This window comes from Odontesthes bonariensis, chromosome 24 (genome assembly GCF_027942865.1).
Source record: "Odontesthes bonariensis isolate fOdoBon6 chromosome 24, fOdoBon6.hap1, whole genome shotgun sequence".
NCBI lineage: Eukaryota > Metazoa > Chordata > Actinopteri > Atheriniformes > Atherinopsidae > Odontesthes > Odontesthes bonariensis.
Window position 1 is genome coordinate 7,221,072 of NC_134529.1, and position 21,358 is coordinate 7,242,429.

Consider the following 21,358-nt stretch of genomic DNA (forward strand, 5'->3'; position numbering starts at 1 on the left):
CTTTTCCTAAGAGCTCATCTTTCATTTAATCCATGAGATGAGTGTCTGCATGCGCCACAGCATTGTATTTGTAGGTGTTGCATGTGTGTCTGCGTGTGTTCGCTCTGTGTTTCAATAACAGTGTTTTGAGCGTGTTTGTCTGAACGTGTATCAGTGTTTAAAACAGCGCATCACTCAGCCTAAAAGCTGTCGATAGGCCAACACAAACATCATCACCGTGTCGCCCGTCGTTTAGAAATGTCGACTCTTTTCCTCGTGCTTTAGTCTCTCTGCACTCTCAGGCTGATTATGTGTTGAAATAACACAGCTGGAAATAAAATAAGGTGGAAATCGCATCTTTTAGGCTGAACCTTCCTCTTGTTTGGTTCAAATCAAACCTTAAAACCCCACAGTCAATATAAAACACTAATTTTTGTTTAACAAACTTTCCTTTTTGCTCATTTTCTACGTAATAGCATTCGTATTTACTTAATTGACATGGTTTTATGTTAATAATCATTGTACCTTTAATTCATTTTTCCCAGCAGTAACACCTACTGTTTGAGGAGGAGACTGCAGTCAGTCCAATCAATCAATTTAGATTTAAATAACTCTTAAAAGGAGTGTTATTATTGTCTGAAATTAAAAAACAGTGGGAGCTTAGGCCAGTCCAGTCTTCAAGATATTTAAAAGAAGTTCAAATGTGTTGAACAATTCATTTGCAGACGCTGGAGAACAAAATGAGTACAATCAAACTATTTATCAATCAAATTTGACATTTGCCAGCTCATGACTCAGAGTTTATGCCCCCAATGTGTGATAATGGACACTTTAGAGCCGTGAAAAAACTCTGATATCCTCCTGTTCTGCCCGAGCGCAGATTTTATGGCACTACATGGCTTTATATTTCAAAAACTGATTAAATTGATCACATTTCGGTCATGTGACTAAGCTGATCTGACAGCTCAACTTCTGCTGTTTGTTAAACCTTTGTGCGTGATACTGTTTTAATTTTAAGGTTATTATGTTATTATGAGCAATTTATTCTCATTGGGCTTCATTTATTAATTAATGTGGTTGTTATGGTCTGTCATAAAGTCTATCCAATAAAGCTATAATCATTTATAAGGTTGTTTTCATAAATGCTTGTTATAAAAACCCTGATCCAGGCTGGATAAAGATCTCTCCTCCTCACTGAACTGAACTTATAGATGAAGCGGCGCCACTCCACCTCCTCCAGCCTCATCTGCACCTCCTCGCCTTAGAAAAAAAACGTTTTAATATCCTCAACACAACCAATCGCCTCTCTTTCTCCTCTTCTCTATAGAAAGGCTACAGCTCCTGGTTGTGAGAAGCAGACGCTATAAAATAAAGACAAAATCAACCATTAGCCTGCTTTTTGAGCAAATATTTCACATGATCGTAATATCATTTGTGGGTGTTTTATACATGACTGTAATATTCTAATCTTTTACATTTAGTTTTATTCCATGTTTGTGTATTTTTAGGCTTTTTAAGCTTTCTAAGTTTTAATTTTTACTCTGTAAAGTACTTGAGTTGCTCCTGTTCTCCGTTATTATTATGTTGACTTTACTATTTTTTGTGAAAGTTTATATCAAGGCAGCTCCACTAATGCATTGATTTTCAATCTTAGACAGCAAAAGAGGTTTGTTAAATCCTTTGGCCACCTCATGTAAACCTTTCTAGATCCACCCCTGCCTACATGTGCGCTTCATCATGATGTTCAATGATGAATATCAGGACCAGACCTCATGGTGGTCCAGTGGTTGCTGAGATATTTAAGTCGCTGTCTGAGAAACATCAGAAAATATGAAGCTAAACAGATTTCTTCTTTGGGGTTTCCTGCCTTTTAAAGCATCTTAAATCCCTCTGATTTACCCGTGAGTCTGAATTGGAAACCATCAGGGTCGTAAACTCCAAAAGAAATGTTGGATTTTGCTTCAGCTATGTGTTATTTCCACTCATCTCCGGTCTGAGAAGATCGTGCAGCTCATCGTTTCTACAGTTTCCTCTGGCATTCTTGGGTACAATAGAACAAGTCACTATACTAACTGTAATATATGCTTTCTCTAGCCTCTTTCTCTCCCCTCTATAGGCTGAGACTGAACTGAACTGAGCACCAACCTGAAACAGTACACACACACAATAACAGATTATTATTGTAATTATTATTACCATATTATTATTATAATTACTCCCTAATCTAACATGGAATCAGAGATTACACTGACTGACTGACATGCAGCACCTGGGGGTGGTGGTGGATGTTTGGAGGGGATTCAGCGGGGGCAAGGGGTGACAGAAGCGGGGGGGTGGGGGGGTGGGGGGGTCGGGGAGCACCAAGCGACGCAGGGTGATGATGTCACACCCAGCAGCGCCGTGGGAAGCCTGATGGCAACAGGCAGCCGGCAAAGAACACAGTGTGTATGCATGTGTGCGCCGATGGCGTGTTTCCGAAGCGGAGTAACGAGAAGCGTCAAATTCGGCACCGTGTTTCCAGCAAATGAGCGTGTGTCTGTGTGTTTGACCTGCGAGAGCGCTGTAAAAAAGAGCAGAGTGTAAAAAGCACCTGAAGGTTGGTTGTATAAACTGAGAGTAAACATGGGGGGGGGGGGGGGGGGGGGGGGACTCTGAACCTGGTGGTTTACTGTTGGCTTGAGAGAGAGTTTGTGCTGTGTGTGTTTGAGACGAAGTGTGTCAGCATAGACTGCATGTGTCCAGTTGACAGCTGGTATCTGAGGAAGGTCAGGGGGTCGGAAGGCTTCCTGGAAAGGATGGTCGTCTGAGGACCACAAGCACCAGACTGAAATGTTTTCCCAGAAGACAGCCCTGCGTAAATAAACCTATTATCAGTACATGGAATTCTCTCATAGTGTCTGAGTGTGTGATTTAAGAAAAACCGCCTCATCTGATGAGAAGCCGCTTTCTTTGCTCACTTATTGTTACTCCAAGTCAAGCAGCGGCTGAGTTTATCTCAGCACGCAGCGGGCAAAAGGCAGAAGAAACACCTGAGACAGGTTGTCAAGTTGCCCCAGTGTCACATAAGGAAGTATGTGTTATTTAAACAGGGTTATCTGTTTCAGTCGCAGGAAGTAGAAAACCAGCATAGTGTGTAGAGCACAGGTTTGCCTCTGGTTTCAGTGCACATCGCTGCAGTGTTGTAACTGAAGCATATTGCGGATCCCCAATGAAGCAAAGTGGGAGAATGACTCCAACAGGACTGGTGAGCACAACACCGGAGCTGAGGCACAAGAGAAGCTGCACCATAAGAGGAGGGGACATAAAATGCTGCTGCTGCGAGGAAGATACTGAATCCTACAAAGTCCTTCCATGTTTAAGTTGAATGTTTCTCACAAGGCGGCGCCGCCCTGCAGGCAGAAATAATCTCGCAAGATGAGATAAACCTCATAGTTTGGAGCTGAAGACCGAACTCTTTTGTTTCTGAACACTCTGTGAGGTCACGTTCTTCCAAAAGCAGGCACTGTATTTGCAGTAGATTGAAATTTACAGCTAATTGTCCTCATTTTTGCATATTAATACAGTTTAATTATAAAACTGATGTCTCATCGCCATGTTTTGAGTGGCTAAAAGATACTAATAATATACTTTTGGAGTGAATTATGTGACCCTAAAACTGCAGTGTCAGTCCCAAAGATTCACTCTATTATTTCAGATGAAGAGGTTCAAATTCTCAAAACCTTTTGTAACGACTTGGTTTAAACTCACATCCCAAGATTATTTGTAGAACCAGAGCAGCTCCTCCTTGAAGAAACATGAGATATTACAATCTGACATTGTTACACTCACTCTAAAAACACTTTTATATGAATCTATCCGAGCACTATTACCTTCACTTCTCCTTTTAGGCGTTCGCCTACACAATCAAGCGCACTGAAAACTCTGCTAGCTTGAAGAATTCACCTATTTTGGCTGTTTTCTTTTGCCTCTACCTGCTTTTAAATGTCTGGTTTAACTTAGAAAGGGAAACAATTCTGTAGTGACTGAAACAGCCATTCATTCTCAAAGAGCACCAAAACTGTAGAAGTCTCGTTGTTTAAGTGGCACCATGTGGACTCTATCACAACCTGATCAGCACCAAAAGCATTAACTGGTAGGTGTTTTGTGGTTATTCTTTTTGGATATATTTGTGTTCATTGCACTGTAGTCCGCCAGTAGCACTGTCACTAAACATGAATACGGTTAAGTGTTACGGTTCAGAAGGATTCATTGGTGTGTTGATGTATTCAGAAAGATATTAAAAACAGAAAGTCCGGGCATCTCTGTTAAGTCTTGCGCACCCTGGAGGTCTGAACTCCAGCTGTCACGACACAGTAAAGCCAGAAGACATCAATTTCAAGGTTGGACAGGAAGTGTGTGTATGAAACAGTACAGAAACCCCTGCACTTGCATGTGTGTATATACCAGCAAGGTAGCACCAAGGGACCAAGGTCAGCCAGTGGTCTACATGGGATCTAGGGAAGCAGTCTTTTACATTGTGTGTGTGTGTGTGTTTGTGTGTGCAAGTCCGGTCTATGTCCTCTTGCATCAGCCAACCTTCATGTACTAGCTGTATACTGTTTGTATTTATCAGTGTGTGGTGTGTGACTAGTTGCAGGCGAAGTACTCCTTGAGCGGGGCGAAGAGGTGCCTGATGACGGGGACGCTCCAGGAACGCCCCAGCAGCCTTTGCCTGGCCAGACGACTCATGTTGGACACATCGGTGTAGTGGACGGGGAAACCAAACACCCTGGAAAACACCAGAAAGGTCTTTAAAACATCTGCTGATTGTGGCTCTGAAAACATAGAAATCTGCTGCTTTTTGCCTTCTTTCTTCATAAAATAAAACATTTTGGTTTTTGAGCTGTTGTCAGAATTTGTGACTCTTGGGAACAATTTTAGATGATTGACTTATTGAAGACAACAATCTTCATTTTGAGTGATAATGATAATGAACAGACCTGTGCAAAGGTCCTGGGCCACTCATCATCTTTCTTTATACATGGTTAGGAAAGCAGAAAACAGTTTCAGTGAAACATGCAAACCTGAACATAAATACAATTTAAAAGTCAAAAACTGAGTTTGTACAGTTCTAAGAAGCTTTAAGGTCAATATTTGGTCTGAGCTCCTTTCTCCTCCAACTCAGCCTGAACCCTCTCAGACGAGCTTTCTGTCCTTTCTTTAAGGAGTCTTCAGGAATAGTTCTCCAGGCTTCTTGAAGGACATCCCAAAGCTCTTCTTTGGATGTGGGCTGCCTTTTGTTCCGTTCTCTGCCAACATGATCCCACACTGCTTCAGTAATGTTGAGCTCCGGGCTCTGGGGAGGATTCATCCCTCCATCAGACCTGCTGCCACTGATTTTCAGCCCACTTCTTGTGTCCTTTGGCACAGCTCAGCTCCCTGTTTCCCTTCCTTAAGAACGGCTTCTTGACAGCCACCCTTCCATGGAGCCCATTTCTGATGAGGCTTGGGCCAACAGCAGATGGATCAGCTGAAGGTCCAGATGCATCTCTCAGCTCCTGTTTCAGGTCTTTGCTGGAGTTTTTCCTCTTTCTTAAGGACATCACTTTCAGATCCTGTTCATCTGCTGGAGATAGTTCTTTAGGCCTGACACTTCTTCTTCTGTCCTCCACTTGTCCAGTTTCCTCAAATGTTTTAAGGACACACTGCACACCATGCTGAGATATGCCAAGTTTTCAGCTAACAGCTCTTTGGGAATCACCTTGTCGCTGCAGAAATCCTATTTTCTGTCTGTCAGACTGTGTTATCTTTGCTGTTTTTCATAGAAAAAACTAAAGAAATGTGAACAAATGATGTCTTTGGTAAATCTTGGCAGTAACAAAGTGCTCCAAACTAAATGAATCCTGACAGCGAGGCACTGAAGATTTATAAATACCTAATAAAGACCTATTTAACTGTTATCATGTCATTTTGCTCATGTATAAGCTGTGTTTTGGTGCAGAGAAGACACACATGTATCTATTCTGTCTCAACCCGAGCTGCTTGTCTCATACTGAGTTCTTCTCTCCTTCTTTAGGAAACAATTATCCATCATAAATATCCTCACAAACAGGATAAGACTCCATCTTTACTTACCTTTTATCACTCTAAAGGACACAGTCTTTGTGTTGTGATCAAATAATCAATTACAGTTACATTAAATGTGAGGGGTTTGGAAAAATAACCACAAAAAAACTACCCTGAAAATAAAACATCACTCACACTAAAGCTGGGGTAGACCGTGGCAAAAACTCCATAATCATCCCCCAAAATGTATGTCCAATCGCTTCTATATTCTGAGCTAAACTAACTTTATTTTCCTGTAACATCTCCATGAATTTCAGGGGTAGATTTTTATCATGAAAGCAAGTTAGAAGTAGCTCTGATTTGCGGTGAATAGCTTATCTTCTGCTGTAGCTAATTCAGCTTCCTGTTTATATAGCACTGGGAGCATGTGCACGAACAGTTCCACTATTGTCTGGTGGAAGGGGTTTAGGATGAGATTGTTTTTTCCATTCAAACAAAAGTCGATAAGTTAAAAGCAAAACAACAACACAAAATAATCTTGAAACACAGAAACACCACTGTACCTTTCCATCTCGGTACACCAGAGGATGTCCTCCTTGTTGTCCATGTAGACGGGGAAATGCTCATCTTTCCCCTGCTTCACAGAGTTGGAGCGTGTTGTTATCGTACGCAACTTCTCAAACTGGAATTAGCATCCAAAGCCAAACACACACAAACACAAACAGATACAAACAAACACAAACATCCTCTTTTTAATCCTACAGCTATTCTCCTTTGGCACAGCAGCTTCCTACACCACATTAAGTGTTAAAAGTTTACATTTTAAAGGACAGACTTAAGATACTTCTGGCCGTTAGGGTAAAAAAAGAAGGCAGGAGGCGCAGCAACGTGGCAACACTTTTGCAAATTAAGCCCACAGCAGCTACATATCAGTATATGACATGGTGCCTGCATCATTTACACAATAGTCTAACGTAAAAAAGGTAAAAAAATCCCCAAAAAGTTTTCAAGTGAAATCCAATTAGACACCACATAAAAATACACAACATTCATGCAGTCAAACACACACATGCACACACTTCAGACAGGTGCATACCTTAGCCGTGCGGCCATGCTCGAGGCACTCTTGTAGGTCCAGCTTGTCATTCACCATCGCTGACAGCGGCCTGCAGTAAAAAACCGAAGGTGGAGAGAGGAGAGTGCAGTCTCGCTTTAAAGTTCTATTTCTAAACAAATCAAGTGTGTGAAATAATCCCTGCATGTTTTTGTATATATCACCTGGACATGCCAGGCAGGTTGCCCCAGAAATAGCGAGCGCGGTGGGCAGCAGAGACCTCCTTGGCATCGATCATCACTGGGTTACACTGAGGAGGAGCAGTAGGGTTACCTCCTGTTTTACTCAGTGTGAGCATATTCAAATCTTTATGGTGTCCTTCATGATTTTTTTCTGCCTAAATTAGCTAAAAATGCCTTTTTGGGATGGGCCTGAGCAGAATTTACCACGCATTTAATTCCAATAAGCAAAAGACGACCTTTTCACTTCCATACCTTTAAGCATTAACAAAAACTGCCTTCAAAAGCCACTGAAATACGCAGCAGAATCAAACGAATCACAAATATGACTCAAGTGGCATCTTTGCTAAATGTGACACCCTCTATCTTTGGATGAAAACCTTTGGCACCGACAAAATGGGAACAACGCAGGAAGTTTACTCTTTCAGACAGTAACCAGATGCCATGCCTAGACAATAGAACTTAGGATAACAACAACATGTCTCACAAACTTCTGGCACAAAAACAGCCAGATTATTGTGTTTCCTCTCAATATGGTGACTAACTTTGCACTGTTGCACCTCCACTGTAAGAAAACACAGAGTCATACCGCAGCACAAGCTGCCTGCAGCTGGAAAATGTGACATTTAAAATGCATTATGTGTCATAAAACATGAACAAAATAACAAAACTTAGAATACACTCAAATACACAAAGACAAAGAGCTCAAACACTCATCACTCAACCCACACTCATGTGCCCCAAGAAAACAACAGACTGGAGACGAAATACACACAATCAATTCAACAAATAACTCAGTAAGTCAACAAATCAATATAGGTTGTTTTAAGATATGAATATAAAGTAAAACAACAATGGAAAGAGGTAATAAATATCAAAAACTGTCTTCTCTCCCATCAGCTGAAAACTGAAATGATAAATATTCCTTTAAAAGAATTAAGGATATCGCATGTGCCCGAGCAAATGTGATTATGTGTATATGATCAGTTAATGTTTCAAAATGAACCCAGTGAAAATGCCAGTTAAATTAAACAAAGGTGGGACACGACAAAGATGATCTCAAAACAATATTCGGTGTTTTAATGGAATCTATCTAACCTGTTTCTATCTTTAAAGGTAAACAATTAACCAACCTATACAGTGAGCTTAAACAACTATGTTGTTTTATTAATATTAATCAGCGTGGCGGTTAAAGGAAGGTTCATGGTAAAACCATCTTAGGTTGTGTGAGGTGTTCTGGATTTAACTGTGTCATCTGTATAAAGATTAATTGAACATTTTGTGAATGTATTTGGCAAATCGTCTATAAAACTGGGAAAAAGATGAGGTCCAAGAGTGGTTCACCCTTTCTAACAAGCAGAAAATTAGACTGAAAACCCTGAGAAACAAAACACTGATGTTTGCTGTGAACATACCACAGTCAGGCGTTTTGATTTAAACCACCAGCTTTTAAAGAGAAATGATCAACCTTATCGAAAGCCGGGTCAAAGAACATAGCAACCGTGAGTTGGCTTTTATAAAACGCTGCGATGGTAGAAAAACTTGGACTAAAACTAGTTTTGAAAGGAGGTCAAATATTAGAAATGTTCAGAAAATGAGGTAAAGGGGTTGAACACAGGTATTAATAGAATAAATGAATTGAACAGAAATGATTGATTTCAGCGTGAGCTTTGGTGTGTTGGCGAGCTTCTTCTACCTCTAAAAAGCGGGAGATGTCCCGTTTGTCGCTGACTCCCATGGCGACCACATTCTCAAACAGCCAGAAAAACGGCCGCCCGTCTCCTGGTTTTGGTCGAGCCTCGTGGAGCAGGCGGTAAAATTCGAAAAACAACCGGCCGGTTCCCTCTGCGGAAGGGAAGGACGGGATTGGGTTGAACCTCCATCCTATCAGATAAATCTTATCATCTCAGAAGGCGTTTGCGCCTCTCTTCTTACCGAAAAGGCCTTTCCTTGCAGGGTTCACTATTGAGAGGTCATTGCAGGGGCTTCCTCCTATCACCAGGTCAAATGGTCCCCAGTCTTCAATCTGAGGGAGATGGATTCAAAACAGAACAAGAAGATTAACACTAAACAATTCATTTGACATGTAGTAAATGCACAGAAATGACTTCTTCTGCCACGATGTGAACACTTCACTTACATGCTTGCGGGTTACATTGCGTACGTCTCCCACGTACATGATGCGGCCCTGGTGTCGAACCATGCCAACAGTGATGGAGTCTTCACACACTTCAGATGCGATGTACTTGTCGACCTGGATGCCCAGATCTTTCAGCACCAGCAGACCTGGACAGAGCCCGAACAATTACATCGTTTTAATTCCTGAAATATGATGTTCAGAACTCTTTTCTTCTGGTTTGAAGATGAGAAACGCTTTCTTTTAACTTTCCGACGAGCCCGATCCTGAGTCGATCACTACAAGCTTCATCTGTACATAAATATGTGCACCTGTGGCAATGCCGTCAAATAGGGAGAGGACTCTGATTGGTTGCCTCTTCTCTGCAGCAACTGGAGGATACAACTTGGCAGGCTCCTGAGAGACGGGAAAGAGAAAGAAGAGACACAGATGATGATAATCTGCTTTTATCTAAGAAAAAATACATATGTTGAAGTAGAAAAACATCAATAACTGATATGGATAACTACTATTCAGCAACAGGCATAAGAGAAGCTGCAGCTGGTGCAAAGTAGCAGGGATTACTGCATGTGTAGAGGACTGGGATTTCTCTAAATATCAGAGGATTCTGGATGCAAACGAACCATAAAGTACAAGAAAAACAACCTGGACGATCTGAGAGGAGATTGTATGTCAAAATAAACTCCAAATTGGCTGCAAATATTATTAGAAAACGTCAACTCAACTGTGATTCCTGACAAAAAGGAGGATTTATTCTGTATTATGTATTTATCAACTATGAAATTCCTGATGGCAGCTCCTCACCTGCCTCATAATACCTCAGTTAGAGCATAAAGTCCAATATTGATTATTATCAACGTCCTAATCTGACGTGCGCCATACTAATGCAGACTCACGAATTCCTGTTCGTGGTTGTTGGCGAAAAAGTGCTGTAGTCGGCAGGGCCAGTCGTCCCGTCGCCGCAATAATCCGTAGGTGTTCCGGGGTCCGCACATGTAGCAGTTCCAGGGGTCTTCTTTGATGGCGGTCGCTGCTGAGCCAGCTCCCACTAACAAGTCCACGCACTCCACACAGAAACACCTACACACAGGAAAATGGTTTTCACTTAAAGTTAAGTCAACAGTAATATGGAGAAGTGACAGAAATCATCAATCATTCTTTATTCATATAGCGCATTTCAGACCACAGGCAACTCAATGTGCTTTACATAAAGACATAAAAAATACAACACAGCCAAAGACACAGAAATAAAAACATTAATTGTAGCTAACAGTAAGATTGGTATGACTATAACAGGTAATTTGAGTAAACTAACAAAAGCTAACAAACATGGATAAACTTTCCTCTAAGAGGAAGCATTTAAAAAATATAGCTAATAACAGAACGGTTGGTATAATGAATGATAACAGATCTTCAATATATGAATATGACTAAGTTTGCTTCCTAGTGAAGTATTAATAAGATCTTTCCTCTAAGAGGAAGCATTTAAGAAGCTGTTCAATGGTCCATAAATTAAAGGGGACTTAAGGCTGAGTTATACTTCTTTTAACTGCCCTTGCGCTTGCGTCTTGCGCGTATGTTAATGGCTCGAGACGTTTATACTTCATTTTGCTTTGTCGGCGCTTGCGTGTGCTGCGTGGCGATTCACCGCCAGGACAGTAGGTGGAGTAGCGGGTTTTTTCAATGACAAGCCTACTGTGATGAAAGCAAATTCACCACCAGGACCTCTTCGAGTGGATTCATGCTTCTTCTTCTTGTAAATAGCCGGTATTTTGTCAGATTTTCAACACCTTGGGGGTCTAAACGACTACTTTCTCGCCTGAAAATGTTTCAAATGTTGCTAAAGTTATATATTTACAGAGTTTATAGCTTAAGGGAAATCAGCTTTTCAGGCCGGCTGATTTCGGCTCGGGCAGGAGTGAAGTGCACTGTGTGTAAACGCTCTGCATACTGTCAGATCGATGAGTATGCCGTTTTCAAGTAGTAGGCGGTTTTGACCACAGCCAGTGGCTTGTGCTTGCGTCTTGCGTAAAGTTTAGAAAATTGAGGTGACACACGCAAGCACGCAAGGGGGGGCTTGCAACCGCGCAAGGGCTTGCGTTGCGTCTTGCGTTGCGTCTTGCGTTACTGACTATAAACCAGGCTTTAGGTAACAGGTAATTTGAGTAAACTAACAAAAGCTAACAAACATGGATAAACTTTCCTCTAAGAGGAAATAGGTTTGTGTTTGAGCTGTAGTTTTTAAGAGGTGTTAAACAGTTCTGACAGTCTAATACACACTCTGAAGTTGGATTAACTACTCTCCAGGTCCTGACGGGACACTTTACAGAGAGCATAGTTTAAAAATCTTTCTTATTTAAGTGTAGCAGCCTTTTGTTTTTGCTTGTTGCAGCTCTCTAACAGGTACGAAAGCCCCTTCACTTTGAGCTGGTGTCCAAGAAGCCTGAGTCCAGGTCTTACTGGTAATTCAGAGGAACCACACTGAGGCAGAGGCGCTAGAGATGCTGGGGACGGAGATTAGAGAAATGAAGACCTCCTAAATTAAAGAAGGGTTCAGAACGAGGTCTTCGGTAATGTGTGCGGTATTCTTAGAGCAACACTATATATTTATCGGTCATGTTTTTGCTCTTTGGCTCCCCCTACAGTTGGGTTTAGTTGTCACGTTGAAGAGGCCACAAAAATGTCCAGCGACCATAAAGCAAAACATCATGTTTAGGGGCCGGAAACCAAAGTCATGAAATGCGGTGTCTCAGCCCTCAGGCACTCCAGGGCAGTTTCAGTTGTGAAAAATGTGCACAGCAAAAGTCAGTGTACCTCAAAATGAGTGAGAAGCACATAGTTTTACGGTTCACAAACTTCTCTTGTGTTGCTTTAGGATTTTGAAAAGTATAAAATCTAAAGCAACACTTGTGTTTATGTGTATTTGGAAGACTTAAATACACATAAACTCCTCCTATCACAGCGGTAATAGGAGAAAGGGTTGATATTAAAACCCTCTTCTCATACAGCCTTTGCTATTCAGACCTTTACAGAGACACATTTTACACATTTATTACAAATGAACTACCTTTTTAAAAAAAGGTTTTGTGTTATTTCGTCTCACCCAATGACAAATTGGTGAAAAAGGGTGAACGTGACTGCTTCATCAAACAAAGATTTTTCATGAATATTTACAATACAGCACAGGAAGAGTTGGATTAACTTGAAGTTATTTGCTTAAATGATGGAGTTATCAAACCGAGTCCTTACCAATAGATGAGATTTAGTAGGATTTATGGTATTGATGAGTAAAATGGGTCTTACTCAGCTGTGAATACATTACAAGGCCGCAATGCGGGTTCACATTGTGAAAGAGTGGTTCAAGGAGTTATCAAGGAGACATTTTTTTCAAACATGAAATCCAGACCTCAACAACACGCTCCACTGAGAAACTTTGGGATGTGCTGGAGACGATGTCAATACAAGATTCTGGTGAAAAAAAATGTTAATTAATTAAGCTTTTCTACTTTTTTTATGCTTCACATGTTAGCATTTCGGGGCATGAACACACCTGAATAAATAAAATGCCAACATCAGCTCCTGGTATTGGTCATCCTTTAATTCCTGCTGCTGCATGTCATGTGTTTCTGTTTTAGGCTGAAGTTTATTACTCCCACTGTTGATCTCTGCTGTGTTTGCAGTCAGTAAGATGAGAGCCCAGATGCCAAAATCAACTGTGTAGTCTGTATTCAGATAAATAAATCGGTTACAAGTGAGCCGACTGACTCAGTTCACCATAAAGAGAACCACTCATCATATTTTGAGATTTCCTGGTAAACTGTTTGTGGAGAAATACAAAACCTCGTCCTGGCCAACAGAGGAAGCTGCTGCATGCGATACTGACCTACAGCAGTTGTTGTTGCCACACATGAGCACTTCCCTGCCTCCACAGCAGATGGTGCAGTAGGACTGGTAGCCGTCGTCATCATATTGGTAGGCGCACTCCAGGAACGAGTTCTGCAAAGGAACATACACATCTGCTTTACCATGAGCAAGAATTCACCCACAGGGGAAAACCAACAATGTGATATTTGTTGGAAGAGAGCTTTTCAAATGCATGAAACTGACTCTTAGGTCCTCTTAAAGGCAAAAACTGTCTTTTTAGGTAAAAACTGCACCCATTCCTTCACTTTAACTATAACAGATTCTTTCACACATCAGTTTATTCTGTAGGATAAGTGATTAACAGCTACGTTTAGGTAGAAGAAGAACAAGAAGCTCTGAATTCAACACCACAGAGCCAGTTTCACATGAAGCAACAGAAGATACCGACTGAGACTGAACCCACAGCTGTGGTAAGCTCTCCAAGATGCTCGGAAATGGCGGTTTCAAATGCTGCTCGCAGCAAATTTCGAGGTGATACTGAATGAGTAATTAACACACAAGCATTCGCTTTGAAAGCATCCCATTTCACAGTGTAGAAAGACGACATTATACTGGACCCTTGTTACGAAAGAATGAATCCATTATCACAATGCAGGTCAATAATTAGAGTGGTTTTCTTACTTTGCAGCCCTGGCACATTGCTCCTACGAAAAGAGGATGCTCCAGAGAGACGTTGAGGCTTCCACAGGAGATGCAGATATCTGAGCAGAGACAGACAGTGAATTACTCTGCCACAAATGAAAATAACCCTTTAAGCTCCACGAATTAAACTGAAATAAGCTCAGTTCCCATTTAGATTTAAAGCAGAGATGAGCTTGACTGAGCAGCTACTGCCAGACATTGGCCCTGAGTCACTCTACTAGTCACGCTCACGTGGTAATAGACAGATTATGGTACAATAATGTCATAATGAAATAAAAATTTAAACATTTATTGGAGGAGGAAACAAACCATGCAGGGAGATTATTGCTTCACGGCGGGTAATTCATTTTAAATGAGGGTGTAAATCTCCTACTTTACACTCTGAGTCAGAGTTAATGAAGCATATTCCATATTTCAGATGTTTTTACCTTCTATATTCCTGGTTTTCTTTTTGATTTCTTGTATAAGTCTCTCTGAAAAACAGAAAAACGTTATAAAATGTATTAGTCAACACGCCGTGGGAATTTTGGGTGTAGTCTGTGAACACAGTGACAAATATCTGGCACTGAAAAAGAAGATATTATTAGATTCTGCTGAAATCTGTCTGTGTGTTTACCTCTGGTCCCCTCATCGATCACCTCTCTGATCTTTGCTTTCTCTGCCGAGTTCTTTCGCGGTTTCTTCGCAGGCGGAGGTGTGTACGCTGCCTCTGGCTCCGCCCACATCTCTGGATACACCTCCTTATATGGATTTTGTTCCTCTGTGGAGATAAAGACATAACATTTGGAAATGTTTTTTAGTTTTAAACCCTCCAAACAAAGCTTTGAGCACCCTTATGACTGCTAAATTATTTTACAATAGCTTTTGAGCACCACTTTCTCTTCTTATGATTTCAGCGACTTATTTTCCATTTTTAAAATCTTTTCAATCTGCACCAAAGCTTTGAACTAGATCGATAATGACTGGACCCAGACCTTTCAGCTTCTTCTCTCATGCTTACACTTCAGGTACAGCTGACATTTTCATCCGCCAGGACAGCTTTCAGAGCTATCAAGTCAAATATTAAACACCTTTAAGTGTTTTTTATGTATTGCTAAAATTAGCATGCTTGAAAAACAGGCTCCTAACTACATTATAAACCAATTAGTATCCTTTAGCAAAGATCTGTATTGTTAAAGTGATTGAATCTGGTTAAATCTGTTCAGACGTGTGTAATTTGTCAGTCTGGTATCACCAGAATATTTGCGAATGCAAATGAAGCTGGAACCTCAAAGATTTTGTTTGGGTGTCTTTGGAGACTCTTTGATGCAAGCGCAGAGCATCACAAAATGATCCCTTAATTTGTTGAACTGCCTGTACTATGTAAAAAGCAGCATGGAAACACTTTACAGGCCATTTCAATGAGAATCAAAGCCTTTTTTGAGAAGAAATGCAAATACACAAACCAGTATAAAACCTGACAGGGTTTCGACTTGTGCAACTAATAATCTGTGCTGATAAGAAATGTAAGGAGGAGTGCTTTCCCTGTTCTGTTTCCATCACGGGCTGCAGCAGTAGGATGAGCACCAAAAAAAGTTAAGGATTTATGTGTTTTGGTGTTCCCGCCTTGAGCGCCTTCCAATTCTTTATCCCTCAACTTTTTGCAGCTCCCTTTATGTTTTATACTGTGCTTTTTAGCCATGCTTGTGTAGGTATCTGAACGTATCTGACTGAAAGAGGCTGTCCTGGGACAGCTAAGGTAGGGATAACTAACCGTAAGACCATAGCCATGCCAAACGAAACAAGACAAGCAGCTACGCAGCATAACTCAGGCTCTATACAGTCACATCATATCAAACATATTAGATTAGAAAACCCCTGGAAGGGCCGGTTGGAAATCTGTTTGGATTGTGCTCTGAGAATCATCTGATTCTCATGATCTGACTAAATCATGCAGTTGGAGTGTGCATGAGTCATTGTGTGATTTTAAGCAGCGACCGTTTACCCTCTGGAGGGTCCAGTGATTGTGGACCAGTGGGCAGGAAGCCGGTCATAGCCCACTCTATCATCTGCCTGGTCTGAAGATCCACCCCCTCCGCATCATCACTCGCATCACAGGAAGGAACTGGCCTTCCCGCCCTCACGCTGGCCACCTCAAAACAAGATAAACAAACACGGAGGTTCAATCTTCTGTCGCGCTGATCAGAGACTTAAACTTAACCGTCCACATCAGATGTAAAACATGTCAAATAAATCCAAATTTACAAAAAGATTTGTTACTTTAGGTGAATCAATACACTCGCAACGTAGAAATAAAGCTTATTTTCACAGAAAAATACAACCCACAAATTATAGATTGCATGGAAAGACTCATATGTTACCACTAACAAAGTGTGGGCAGAGCTGGGGGAGAACACACCTCCACATATGAAAAATACCAGCCGTAATAAACTTAAATTGGCAGATCATGTTGCATAAGGTAACAACCTCTACCCTGAACATTTATATTTTGGGTTTTCTTGAGTGAATCAACAGGAAGAAAAAAGCCTCAAACCACAAACTGTCCAACGTTGAGCAGTTAAATAGTGGTTTTGTTACCTGCAGAGCCTCAAAGATGGCTTTACGGTACATGGACTGTTTGTTGTATGTTGGCTGGTGGAAGGCAGATGAGAAAGAGCTCAGAAGCATCAGCTTCTCCACACAAACCTGCGAAGGGAAACAGAGAAGCCACAAATCATCTGAGGAAAGAACAGGATTTGAAATCCTTCCTTAAGGTGACTCTTGGTGCCATAGTCTAAAAATGTCTTTGTGCAATGCATGTTTTATTCAAACAAAGTCATAAAACAAAGGAAAAAGCTCATCTTTAATCAAATCCAAGTAAAGGAACTCATTGAATCTGGCCTGCGTGCAGTTTTTACAAACTGAATAAAGCTGAGTAAGATGTTGAGATACTCACCACTGAGAACTTTCCATCACCAAACCACATCACCCAGCGAGTGCCGTCCGCAGCTCGACTCCGGCCGCTCATCCTCCAGGAGACGATCCGGCCGGGCCACCAGGAAAACCCTCGCAGCTTCCCAAACACCAGCGTCCCGATGCCAAAGCCCCGGCCATCCTGTTAGCAGGCACAGAAAACAAGGTGCCACTCAAGCCAGCGGTCCAGTCATTTCATTTAATCACAGTAACATTTATTAAAATGTTGATTTATTGAGGAATAAATCAAGTTTTTCATACAACTCAACATGAAAACAGATTGTTGCTTCTACTTTCTTACTTCTTACCTGTTATTGATTTTTGACTTCCAGTCAATCATCACCTCAGACCTCTGAGGTATTTTCCTACTCTGACCCTTCAACTTAAAACATGCTACAACAGGATCTGCAGCTGTCTAGTTTATCTCTAAACTTATCTTTAGGGTAATGGAATAAACATCCTATCTATTTCCAGTACTTCCTTCAGCTTTCTCTTGTTTAACTTTAATCAAACGTCGTACTGCAATAATAATTATGTCTATCTGCATCGAAACAGGCCTCTCTAATGAGATTACCTGTATAAATAAAGGTTAAATAAATACTATAAATACAAATTTTGTAGCTTCTTTCACACCTAAAAAGTCACTAATTTTGCACTGAATGTCTGTGTCTAAAGTTAAGTATAATTGAGTAAAAAAGGCAACAGTTGACACTTCTTCTTCTTCTTACCTATTCTTAGTATTTATTTATCAATCTTATTTCAATACGTGCTACTTTTAATGTACCTAAGGACAATGGCTTCTGATCATGACACTTTTCAGTGTCTAAATGCTAAAAAGAAATCTCTAAATTAGTAGAAGCAATCATTAACTTAGCTAATAAAGTTTTAGCAGGGTTTCCATCACTATATAATTAGATTTACGCTAATTTACACTTATTTTTAAATCATTACACATGTTAAAGAATGATAGAAAACAAACGGGTACTTAAATATTATAGAAATGTCTTGTTAATAATTCCTAATTCCTACTGAATAAGGCCATGTAATCACTTAGACTTCCATCTTAGATACAAAGAGGGCAGAAACTAACACTTCACTCATCAATACATTTATCAGCTCCTTGCTGGCCTGCAGCGACAGTGTCCAGAGGAGTCCTGGATACGTCCAAAAATGTGCTCCCAGGGTTCTCACCCACATGAAAACCTGGCAACACACAACTCATCCACCTAAACTGGCTCCCTGTAAAGACCGTCCTCCTCACCTACAAGTCCCTTCATGCTCTTGACCTTCTCTGACCTCCTTCATCTCTTCATCTCAACCTGAAACTTTCTGCCTTCAAGCTGCAGGCTGATGCAGACCGAGGCCCCTCAGGATCCGAACATGAAACTCTCCCACAGTCCACTGAAACTGCCCTCTTATACTGACATTTGTTTTGTTTTTGTGCTGTGTCTTTAGCTGCCTTGAAAGACACTTTTATGAACTCAGGTTGCCGCTATCATTTGTCCCAGAGTCAGCTTTAGTAGTGACATTGCTGCATTCACGTTTCGGATTCAGGTCGACTCTCCTCAGACTTACTAATGATTGCGATGGCTTTCACTTAAAGTCTGACTCCAAGTGTGCCAGACTTTATAAATGACTTTCAGAGTCAGACTGTCTCCAGTTTTTACTGTGTTCAGTTCCAAGAAGCATGAAAGTGACCACTCTCATTGGTGATTAGCTATGTTTTAAAGTTTGAAAAGTTTTAAAGTTTAAACTTAGAGGGACAAATCAGGTCTTCCCCAAATAATCTTCCTAAAACTAAGGATTATAGTAGTCTTTGGAGACTGAAACCTGGTTGAATAATATTAAACCTCCTGCAACAGCTGCTATTCTCTGCTCTCAAAGTCAACTTAAAAGTCTAATAACTTAAATAAAATGTCAAGAATTTGGATAACTGACAGTAAGTGATGGTAAGTGGAAGAAAAACAATTAAACAACATTAAAAATCTCATTATCAACAGGTTTATTTACTTTTTTTTGATAGAAGTTAATGATTAACTGGTCACTAATGGGACTACTCAGATAGCCTGAGCTATAAAACGTAGAGGGAACTGCTCACTTCCCCTATTTCAGCAGACCTTTGCAGCACAGTCTCTCACCTGGTACTCAATATCACCGGGCTTGGACTGGTCTCCCCTGGCAACCGGCTCCGGCGTCACAGCAACTGTCGGAGAGGCGGGGTCTGTGTGTTGTTGTAAAGGGGGAGGAGCTGGGCTGGCGGGCTGCTCCTCTTTTTGAAAGTCGGCCTCTGATAGGTCGTCCATCATGTTTATCTCGGCCTCTCTGTACGCACGTCGCTCAGCCTGCGGTGGAAGAGCAAATCATGAGCATCAATTGTTGATACTAAACTCCTTATTTCACAAACTTCTGCATCGTGTTGTAACAGAGTTCCAGCTCTGCAGGATTCATGACCTTTGGGCAAAAAACCTCCATAAACCCACACACACTGAGGCTTCCTACACCAGTGCTCATGTGATTAGATAATGAATTACTCATTCCAATCTCTTACAGCGTAGAAATAGACATTTTTTAACTGTGTAGCTTGGGAGAAATTACCTGTTTTTGTTTGCTGTTTGAATACTGATGAACACTATCAGTATTCTAATGATAATTTTACAATTTTAAAGTAAAAATGACATGAAATTATGAGAATAAACAAATAAGAGATCAAAAAAGCATTTTTTTCCCTTTCATCACAGCAAATAAATGAACCAGCACTGAAGAAGAAATGTAGACTTAGAAGAAAAACAACACCATAACAGTCAGCTGTTTGTGAAGTAATAATAATAATAATAATAATAATAATAATCAATTTAATTTGTACCGCACTTTTCATAGCAAGTAATGATATATTATTAGTAGAAAATGTACTTTAATCAGAACTTATGATTTCCATTTAGTAGAAAATGAAGATATAGACAAGAGATTTTGGTTTGTTAAGATGACACCCCAATTCTTCACAATACAGATAAGAAATGATACAATAAAGGTCTAAATCATCATCAGTCTAACTTTATTTTAGGTTAAGCAGATATCTGTCCAGTCATCTATCATATCAGCTCCTCTCTGCTCGGTATACTGCTGCCTGTGATCATGTTTGATTCGTCCTCTCCTCATCTTTCGTAACTTTATTGTCTTACTCCTGCTGGTCTACATGCAAACAGTCTGCTCATAAATGATGCTTTATGTGCGTCTTTCCAGCTGATCCGGTGCCTGCTCCAGACCAAGCCCTTAGTGATCCGTGCAGTAGGAACAATCCTTTAATTGTTCCTCTAAACAGGAAGTGACTGTGGCAGGGAGGCAGTTCAACGGGTTCATGTCAGGAAGGAGAGACAGGGAAGGAAGACACGTGAATAGGATTAAAATATAAGCCTGGATAATAAACCACAGGCAGCAGAGCAGCATCAGAAGGGGACAGCACGCTAGAAGATACCTGGACTCAGATATTTAAGTTAAAGTCAGCTTCTGTACTTCATTAAAACACAATATTTTTAAATACAATACCATGAAAACACATTATTACCAGAGGGAGCGGTTAAACACCTTGGGCGTGTAGAGAGTTTCATGAAAACATAAAACTTAAGAAGCTGATGTCCCGTTACTGCTTTATTATTGCTGCTTAAATGTATATAAATCAAGAATTTTAAAGTTAATTAAAGAGGTTGTCTTGGACTTAATCTAATATATTCAGTCTAATTTATTCTATATACAGCACAATACAGCAGTGGTGCATATTAGCCTGTAATATCTGAAAAGCTACAGCAAAAGGGGCATCACCGTCCTTTTAATGGTAAAATAAAACTATATGGTCATTATTTATATGCAGCTTTCCAAGTTTGTAGTCTGCACAATGTTAAAGGCTACACAATTACACACATATTTCAGTTCAATTCAAATCCTAAATCAAAATTCATTGACATTTTCGGGTCATATGACACACAAATGGACACATCTGAGCCAAGGATACTTCGACATGTGGTCTGGGGAAGCCATGAATCATCCCACCAACAGTCCGATTGGGAAAACCGCTCTTTCTCCTGAACTATGAGTTGAACAAGTCATATTAGCAACAAGCTCTCAGACTGAGTCAATTTCTCCCTAATCTACAGTGTCACGCAATGCATTTGTTGCATGTTCATCAGCAACATATTGGTGAAATAAGCATTAGAAATGCCCTCGCTGCAAGTCGGATTTCTGACTCCAAAAGTGTCTGGAGCCTCTCCAGCCAGCTGAATAACCAACATAGCTGCCTCAAATATATAAGAAGTGGAGCAATAAACAGCTTAATAGCACTTCTGTCAACTTGTTACACTTCATTAAGCAAGGTTTTGTCCTAAGTTTATCGGC

General features: G+C 40.6%; 1 protein-coding gene across 11 annotated transcripts in view; it reads right to left on the reverse strand.

Moving 5' to 3' along the window:
* Positions 1-2,616: 2,616 nt before the first annotated feature.
* dnmt3aa (DNA (cytosine-5-)-methyltransferase 3 alpha a) overlaps positions 2,617-21,358 on the reverse strand; it is a 60,153-nt gene continuing 41,411 nt past the window's right edge. For 4 of the 11 annotated variants that reach the window (XM_075459284.1, XM_075459277.1, XM_075459276.1 and 1 more), the window contains 18 exons: positions 19,111-19,314; positions 16,956-17,114; positions 16,598-16,705; positions 16,005-16,152; positions 14,637-14,780; positions 14,449-14,493; positions 14,000-14,079; positions 13,338-13,450; positions 10,351-10,534; positions 9,766-9,850; positions 9,458-9,603; positions 9,253-9,343; positions 9,014-9,162; positions 7,303-7,388; positions 7,121-7,190; positions 6,588-6,706; positions 4,959-4,991; positions 2,617-4,747 (listed from right to left, as the gene is read on the reverse strand). In XM_075459284.1, coding sequence (XP_075315399.1) covers positions 4,606-4,747; positions 4,959-4,991; positions 6,588-6,706; positions 7,121-7,190; positions 7,303-7,388; positions 9,014-9,162; positions 9,253-9,343; positions 9,458-9,603; positions 9,766-9,850; positions 10,351-10,534; positions 13,338-13,450; positions 14,000-14,079; positions 14,449-14,493; positions 14,637-14,780; positions 16,005-16,152; positions 16,598-16,705; positions 16,956-17,114; positions 19,111-19,314 — 2,106 coding nt within the window. In that variant the 3' untranslated portion in view covers positions 2,617-4,605. The remainder of the gene's footprint in view (positions 4,748-4,958; positions 4,992-6,587; positions 6,707-7,120; positions 7,191-7,302; positions 7,389-9,013; positions 9,163-9,252; positions 9,344-9,457; positions 9,604-9,765; positions 9,851-10,350; positions 10,535-13,337; positions 13,451-13,999; positions 14,080-14,448; positions 14,494-14,636; positions 14,781-16,004; positions 16,153-16,597; positions 16,706-16,955; positions 17,115-19,110; positions 19,315-21,358) is intronic. The other 7 variants (XM_075459285.1, XM_075459280.1, XM_075459278.1 and 4 more) reach the window with 4 other exon arrangements.